General features: G+C 26.5%; 1 protein-coding gene across 3 annotated transcripts; it reads left to right on the top strand.

Moving 5' to 3' along the window:
• The first annotated feature begins 1,003 nt into the window (after positions 1-1,003).
• LOC100574169 (kelch-like protein 2) lies at positions 1,004-5,879 on the top strand. Of its 3 annotated transcripts, XM_016800628.2 has the most exons (12): positions 1,064-1,506; positions 2,399-2,489; positions 2,556-2,688; positions 2,759-2,987; positions 3,066-3,241; positions 3,309-3,405; positions 4,229-4,385; positions 4,457-4,569; positions 4,628-4,927; positions 4,996-5,136; positions 5,208-5,466; positions 5,543-5,879. In XM_016800628.2, exons 3-12 carry the CDS (start codon positions 2,561-2,563, stop codon positions 5,728-5,730), a joined length of 1,788 nt encoding a protein of 595 aa, XP_016656117.1. In that variant the 5' UTR covers positions 1,064-1,506; positions 2,399-2,489; positions 2,556-2,560; the 3' UTR covers positions 5,731-5,879. The 3 variants fall into 3 exon arrangements, with proteins under 3 accessions (XP_029346146.1, XP_016656117.1, XP_016656116.1); XM_029490286.1 differs by lacking the exon at positions 2,399-2,489 and having other exon boundaries at positions 1,004-1,506; positions 3,096-3,241; XM_016800627.2 differs by lacking the exon at positions 2,399-2,489 and having other exon boundaries at positions 1,065-1,506.
• Positions 5,880-8,730: the final 2,851 nt, after the last annotated feature.

The raw sequence follows: 8,730 nt of genomic DNA, 5'->3' as shown, positions 1-8,730 counted from the left end.
CATTGAGAAATTATTATACTAGTAAAATAAGGAGTATCTCCATTGGATATACTGCTTTATTCTCTACATACTGCGTATTCCCTAGTATTTGACAATAATTTGTTCGATACGACATTTTATAATGCATTTTAAAGGCATTTTTAGTGGAGTTAGGTACGTTGTTTTTCATAAGGAAAAAAAGAAGCGGAATTATACAATTATGCTGAATATGAAATAACCTCAAATTTGTAAATTTGGCACTTACTGCTTATTCCACTAGGTGCCCAGTATAACACTATAATATAGTTATTACTCACCTATTTAGTCGTATATTACTCAGTACCTACTCTTTATACTGTGTCCGAATACCACTGGGTGACGGGCACTATCGAGTCTAACTGTCAAACGATCCGATTGTTTTAAACTATCGAATTCGGTCGATAGTATCGAAAAATCACTCGACTGTTTTTTTCAACTCGATAGTCAAAACATGTTGGTACCAGACGTGTATTACTATTTACTTCCGAGAGAAAACTATCGAGTGTATTACTCAATAGTTTTTAAAAAAAAATCTATGGTTAAAAATATCTATTCAGTCGAACAATCACTCGGTTGTTTTTTAAACTATCGCATGACAATTAATATTGTAAAAACTATTCGGTAGTGCCCATCACTACACCAGACCGTAGAGTAATGTAGTAATGTCCCATAGAGTAATATAGGTAGTAGTAGTACTATAGTATTACTCTATGGAATATCCTCACGGACGCCAAACTTTTGTGCCTTTCGCCAAAATTAGTTAGATAGTAATTATCATGTTTTATTCGCAATCTACCAGTTACCACGGTCAAAAATATTCTTATCTCTAATCGTAATATTGTAATAATTGTTTTTTAGGTTATTAATATTTTACTTATTACGTCTCGACGGACTTGACCACTGAACTAAATACATGGAACGCGTGCATTATTCATAATATGAGCCTCATAAGAAGTCGCCATATGCATTCCGTGTAAAGGGAAAACATGGTGAAATGTTATGTTATCTATGAAAATTGTTATCATCATCACAATATCAATGTTAAAAATTAAATCGGAATGCATATGGCGGCTCCCGTATGGTCTCATTTTTCATATACGAGAATTATACACAATACGCGTTCCATGTATTTAGTTCAGTGGACTTGACGTCGACTTGTTTCTTGTGTAATCAGTTATAATGGTTTTGTTCGTGTTATTATTTACTTATCAAATTTGTTACAATAATAAAAAGGGAATAAATTATTACAATAGGTAGGGTACCTGCTTCTGTGGTTGTGTCTTATTTAGTTGTTTTGTTGATTGTTTAATCGTATTCAATTTTCACACTTTCGCGGAAACGTTCCCAATTTAATTCTAAATATTGTACCTATATGAATCAGTTTTTGAATAATAGTACCAGGCTCGGCACTTATTATGTCCATTTGATAGTTTTGTCAGAGATTTGAAGTAAACTATACTGAAGGATATAACACTTACACGATAATAGGTAAGAAAATACAACTTTATTCAATTGAATTCAATAATATTTGTTTTAAATTATAATTTATAATATACTACCAAAGCGAAATAATGATATTATTGTGATAGCGATTCTATAACACAAAAACTATTCCAAGTTATCATAAATCTGTAACCAATATTTGGAGCATATTAGGTATATTTATTTTGATTTCATAATTTAAAAATGTTTAATAAAATTAATTTTCTTTACCGTTGTACAGTTGTATCTGTTTATAATAAATTATAAATCAACTTAAAACCTATTTTTCAACTGATTTAAAATTGAGAACCTACTTATTAAAAAAAATGTAATCCTTAGTAAATTAATATTAAAAAAAATTATAGTAACACCATATAATAGGTATCATACCATATTTATTATTTTTTTAGAATAAACGTTTTTACCTTCTTATTTAAATAAATTATTTTTTATACTCTTGCAAGTTTTTGATTTTGATCTGTTCATTTTATAATCATTTTCTACTCTAGCTTATTATTCTAATTTAATTCAGCTTTATTATTCAAACAATTTAATAAAAAAAATAAAAAAAATAATTAGCAAATTTAATAGATTATTATGTATGAATGTACGTTATTTTAATTTTGGGTACTCGTAGAATATGGTATCTAGTAGGTAATATAGGTATACATAACTGATAGGTAGTCAAAACATTCATATTAATAAGTATTAAATAATAATATAAAAATATAAATAACCACAGTTAAGTATACCATAAAGTTATTATCCACACACAACTCACAGACTGACAGACTAATTTTATGTTTGTTGTATAAATCTTAATATTAGATAATTGAAAAATGATTAACAAGTATTACACAATTTAGTATAATGGAGAGATATTTAATTTTTTTTACAGATCATGATATTTTGATCACATATTTTATTAAAAATTAAATGTTATTTAGTTAAATCAGATACCGCACCGGACACCTGTGTGCAAGCCTATGGTATACACTATAGACACAATAAATATGTATAAGTTATCCACCATTTTTAATATATTATTTTAAAAGGTATCATGATGTCTGGGACGGAGATGAACGATGTACAAAAGCTAATTCCAACATTCAAAATATGTGAACCAAAAAAGCATATAAATGGTTCTCACATCGTTGGATTATTCAAAGTCGTTCAATCTTTACACAAGTATGTTGGAGTTATTTTAGCTGTTACTAGCTATCAAAACAACGAGTACCTAACACATTTTTATTTTTAGAGACAAAGTGTTTTGTGATATTAGAATAGAAACCAACGATGGTACAATGTTATTTGGGCATAAAGTTGTTTTAGGGTCAGCTAGTCCATATTTCTGTGCGATGTTCACTAGTTTTGAAGGAAGCAGTAATGATCTGGTACATATTACAGAGTTAGATTCTACCGCTTTACAACTATTGGTGAATTATATTTATACTGGTGAAATCACAGTGACCGAAGAAAATGTTCAGGTAAAGTATAATATATTTTATGATTTGTTATAGACATACACATAAATTATTAAAATGTTTTATTGTTGATTGCTCAAGGGTTTGTTATCATCTGCTACTATCTTACAGTTAGACTATGTAAAAAATGTGTGTACTGAATTTATACAAACACAACTGGATCCTTCAAATTGTCTTGGTATAAAAGCATTTGCTATTTTACATAACTGTACAGAATTGTTGTTGAGTTCGGAAGCATATATTAAAAAACAGTTTTTGTATGATACACATATCTAAATTTTCTGGTTCCATTCAAATTGTATTAATTATAATTATTATTTTCAGAAAAGTGGTAAAATGTGATGAGTTCCTATCTTTATCTTCTGTAGAAGTAATTAAACTTATTTCCTGTAATGACCTTTTTGTTCCATTAGAAGAAAAAGTAAGCAAACTAAAATTTATAATTTTTGCATTTTAAAATTGGATACAATATAAATGTACACTGTCTTACACATAATTACAAATATAACCTTATGCAATGGCAGTTTGAATGGGGTATATATTCACTTATTCCACAAAACAAAATTAATAGGTCGGCTTGATAGATGTGGAAAGGGATTAAATTGTAAATATAATTTTTTTTAATATCTGATAAAATAGTTTTTGGTAGTTGATTAAATTTATTATAGAAATCAACAATTAGGTTGTACAAATCAACTGAAAATCATTGATACAGCTGAAAAGGTTCATGATGACTTTATTGATGAGCTTTAAATATTTAATCTATCAAATACTCATGTGTAGTTTTTATTTTTTATTTATTTATTTTGTATAAGTAGCTATTGTATGAACTATGAAACAATAAATTAGAAATAATAAAACTAAACATAATTAAAATACCCACCTATAACAGTTATTGACAAAATTTGTCTCTTTTGTATTTGAACTTCAAACACTTATCAAATAAATTATACATATGTCTTCGATATTTTTAAATCGGTGCAAGTTCAACTTTGTAGGAATATTGTACCACATTTTAAGAACTCAAAATGATATGCTTTTGTAACTTTATTAGTTTTGAAATTTTAATAACGACAGTTTGAGTAAATCAAGATCTATATTAAGTTGCTAACCTAATAGTAATGGATTTCCGCCTATGGTGTCTGATATAACAAATTAATTTATAAATTAAATTGATGTGTTGACTGTATACAACTAAATTTTCTTATATATTAATTACATTGTATTTATTTGTTGTTATATAGGTATTTGAATGTGTTACTAATTGGGTGGAACATGAGTTGGACAATAGAAAAATTTTTTTCTCCGAATTGATGGAACATGTACGTTTGCCATTAATTTCAAAACAGTATATATTAGAAAAAGTAGTTGATGAACCTCTTATTAAAAATAGTCCAAAATGTATGTTTTTTTTATAAAAATGATGTCTACTTATATTATGAGTTAATATTTTATTATTATAATATTGCTAGGCAAAGATTATGTGTTTGAAGCATTCCATGTAAATCTACTTAAGTCAGTACAACCTTTCACTAAACCACTAACTGTCCGGAGTAAACCTAGACAGTTTGACATTTTACAAAAAGTATAAATGTTTTGATTAATTTATCTTTACAATAATTGTATCAAGTTATTTCTTTCAGGTTATTCTTGTGTTAAGTTGGTCGACAAATACGAAAAAAACTTCTACTAATTGGTATGACCCAGCAAACAACCTTTGGCACAATGTATTAGAAATGAAAATGAAATACTGTCGGCCAGCACATCTTGCATTAATAGCAGATCAGTTTGTGTTTGCTGTTGGTAATAACCGCGAAACTAAATCTCAATCTGTTTCAATGCTTGATTTAACTTCACAAGCACCCTGTTGGGTACAAACAGCAGACATGTTAATTGGTCGAAGTCATTTAGCTGTTGGTGTATTATATAATAGTGTATATGCTGTAAGTTCTATCAATATATTAGTTATTTCGTTTTATACATTTAATATATTAGGTATATTAAAAACTAGGTTGGCGGATTTGACGGTTCTAGTGATTTAAAGAGTGCCGAGGTTTTTCGTATCAGTATTCAAAAATGGAAAATGGTTGCTAGTATGGCCCGTAAAAGACAGCAATTTGGCATTGGAGTACTAAATAATAAGTTATACGCGGTAAAGAAATATTTCATTTTTTTAATTTAAATTTTATTTTATTTTACATTATATTTTATTCAATTGTATAGGTAGGAGGTTATGATAGTTCATCAAAGAATTCATTGAAATCAGTCGAATGTTATTATCCCGTCCTTGACTCTTGGAAATTCATTAAAGATATGTCTATAGGTCGCAGTAATGCTGGTATAGCAGTCTTAGATGGTGTTATGTATGCTATTGGTGGTATAAGTGCTCTAGGAACAGTTCAAAAAAGTGTAGAAGCCTATACAACAAATCCTTCTGGTTGGACTCCTAGAGCCGATATGCATTTGTGCAGATACAGTCCTGGTAACAATAATAATTATTTTTCAAAGAAAATCCTTACAAAATTGTATTAAATTTAAATTACGTTTTTTTAATACAGGAGTAATCGCTTTAGATGGTTTATTGTATGTTGTGGGTGGAATGGATAATGATTCTACTTTAGACTCTATAGAAACGTATAATCCTATCACTAATGAATGGAAATTAATGGAATCCAGTATAAATGATGATGGTCAAATTTTTACTGGAGTAGTGATTGATAAGCCGCCACATTTTAATACTGATTAAGATATGATATGTCTCATTGGCTCATGGTTGGTAGTTATAATAGAATCATATGTGTATATAATTTATGTTAAAACATTTTGTGAATATTTGAGGAAAAGTTTTCTGTATAATTTAAATTGACCACCGTTAAATTAAATAAACAAGTAAGGAAATTAATTAAATTATTATATATCTTTTATATTAATATTATTACAACTAAATATTTTGCTTATATTGTATTTCTTGCTACTTACTTGTTAGTAATATGTTTGTTTCCTAAGTAAACTTCTAACTAAATCAACAATATAATTTTAATTAAAATTCTAGTGCAAATTAAGTTTGTTTAAAAGTTTTTTTTCTTTTTTGCATATTGATAAAAGTATAATCGTTTGTATATTATTTTTAAGTATTGTTTATAACTCCTTCCCCCTTAATTTACATTAATCAACTATAGTTTTGCAATCTATATCAGTTTTCTCATAATTTCAGTGCTTGATTAGTGTTTTTTTTTATTGTGAATCATTATAATTAAGAATTATAGACATATTTTACACTAAATTTGTTTTTAATTTCTATATTTTTACAATAATTTAAAAAAATAACCATTCTTGCTTTCCATGCATAATTATTCCGATTTTGACAATCGATTCACATTAAAATGTTTTAAATGATTTGTTTCCCATCAGAGTATGCCTCAATTATAGGATAAAACTGTTTTGTCTTTTGTGAATTACATGTGGAAAGATCGATGGACATGGGTGGCACAGCAACAATATGCGGTGTAGTTGTGTACACTTCATTTGTAGTTATATACACATATTATATAACAATATTGATTCAATATTTGTAGAAATTATTTGATCATATTGAATGGATATAATATTATGATGTATATTGTATATAAGTATATAACCATTATGAAATAAAAAAAATTGATGATCAAGTTGGTACGAGAACACCAGTTAGATAGGTAAAAATAAAAGAATAGAACTGTATTTGGTTCTAATATTCCTGATGCAATTTGTGTAATAAATAATTGTCTAAAAAAACAATGCATTGTCTATCTGTTTCAAATAGTTAGCAATGACTTGTAAATGATTAAAAGTGTAAATATTGATAAAAATAATTTTAAAAAATCCAATATATAGATTATAGTATTTATGTAGGTATAAATGAATAATGTATCCAATTTTAGAATATAATATAATTTATACCTATTACCTATGTGATTCATTAAAATGTATTTTCTGAACTTGTAAATAGTTATAATTAATAATATTGATTATAAATAATTCATATTATTTAAATAATAATTTAATAAATATTATGTAAAAATAATCTTGCTTAAGATATTATGTTCATATCTATAGAGAGTATAGGTAGCTTTTTATTAACTTAAGAGAAATATGTTTTGTATAGAATATTACCTACCTATGTTACTACAGTCAAGATTATAAGTTTATTAAACCTAAAGATTACAGAAGGCGTGTCAAACTCAAAGTAATAACTGGGTAAAATATATTGAATGTGCAATTTAGTATACTGTATGTACATACAAATGTATTGAAAAAAACAATTATAGCCTGTAAGTTGTAGGTATACACATTTTAAATTGTATTCATTACTTACAATACTAATATATTATACCTGGTTCCTACAATAATTATTAAATTACTATTTTATCTTCAGAAGATAAGACAGATAATAATATGGTGTGATACGAAATGAAAATGCTATGATTTAAGATTTTTGTTTAAAATGAATATTGTTCATTAATATTGCTATCCGCTGGCCATAAAATGATTGCCCGCGTGTTTGACATACTTGGACTACATTAATAAGATCAATTGTAATGTATAATTATAAGTTATACTATTATAGTAAATTAAGTACAGTTGTATAAAAATGATACATCATAATATAAGTTTTATACATTGAAATAAAAATGTATATACGTTAATAATTAATATTATACAAGACCAGTTTAAATAACTTACTTCGCCTATTCGGCAATCAGCTACAATGTCTGTACTGACAGTATAATTACAATTTAGATTCAACTTAACAGTACATATTTTTATTATCACTAAGTATTAAAAACTAAAATAAAAAACTAATTGAAAAAGTTTGAACTTCAAATGCATATAAAAAAAAATGTGACTAAGGATTTTTAATATTCTTCAAAAGTTATTGTAACATTATAGTAGGACACTTGTATTAAATTTTCAATTATTTTTACTCAACACAAAAAGTTTTATTGACATTCATAGAAAAAAAAAAACTAATATAATTGTTAACTGAAAATGTCCCTAAACAGTTCAAAACAAATCGAAATATTTTAAAATTTTACCATGTATAGAAAATGGAAATATAAACAACCAGTGAAAATTTCATATATCTACGGTAATTTTTTTTATTTAATGTTACAACAAAAATCAAAGTCGATTTTGTGAAGAATCGACTTTGCGTAAAAATTCCCGTTTTTCCTTAATTTTTCTTTTGTTTTTAACGACGCTTTTGAAAATTAATGGGAATTTTGTGCTTATGTATCAAAAATTGTGCTTATGTATTTTTTATATTTTTCAACTGCTATTGTAACGATATATCAGGAGACTTGTATTAAATTTTCACGCTTTTTTTACCCAACAAATAAAATTTTATTAATATTTATAGAAAAAAAAAATGGAAACTGAAAATGTCCGTTAACAGCTCAAAAAGAGTCGAAATATTTTCAAAATTTTATCGAGGTATTTATCTAGATTCATCATTGGTAGGATTACCTTGTATGGTATGTACCTATCCTACCTTTATCTTATGAAAATTTGACAATATTGCAGCACTTCCAAAAAGCAGAGCTTGTGCTGGGAGAGCCAGTTCTTAAAAGAATTTATGTAAGATATAAGTACTCTAGTAGCAAATGATAATTAAAAAATATAAATTACATTAAATAACAGTAAAAGGAGACTTAATTAGAATAAAAACAAATATATAAAGATCATGAAATGGAGTAAAACAATATAA

This window comes from Acyrthosiphon pisum, chromosome A2 (genome assembly GCF_005508785.2).
Source record: "Acyrthosiphon pisum isolate AL4f chromosome A2, pea_aphid_22Mar2018_4r6ur, whole genome shotgun sequence".
NCBI lineage: Eukaryota > Metazoa > Arthropoda > Insecta > Hemiptera > Aphididae > Acyrthosiphon > Acyrthosiphon pisum.
This window is presented reverse-complemented; position numbering and strand designations above follow the sequence as displayed.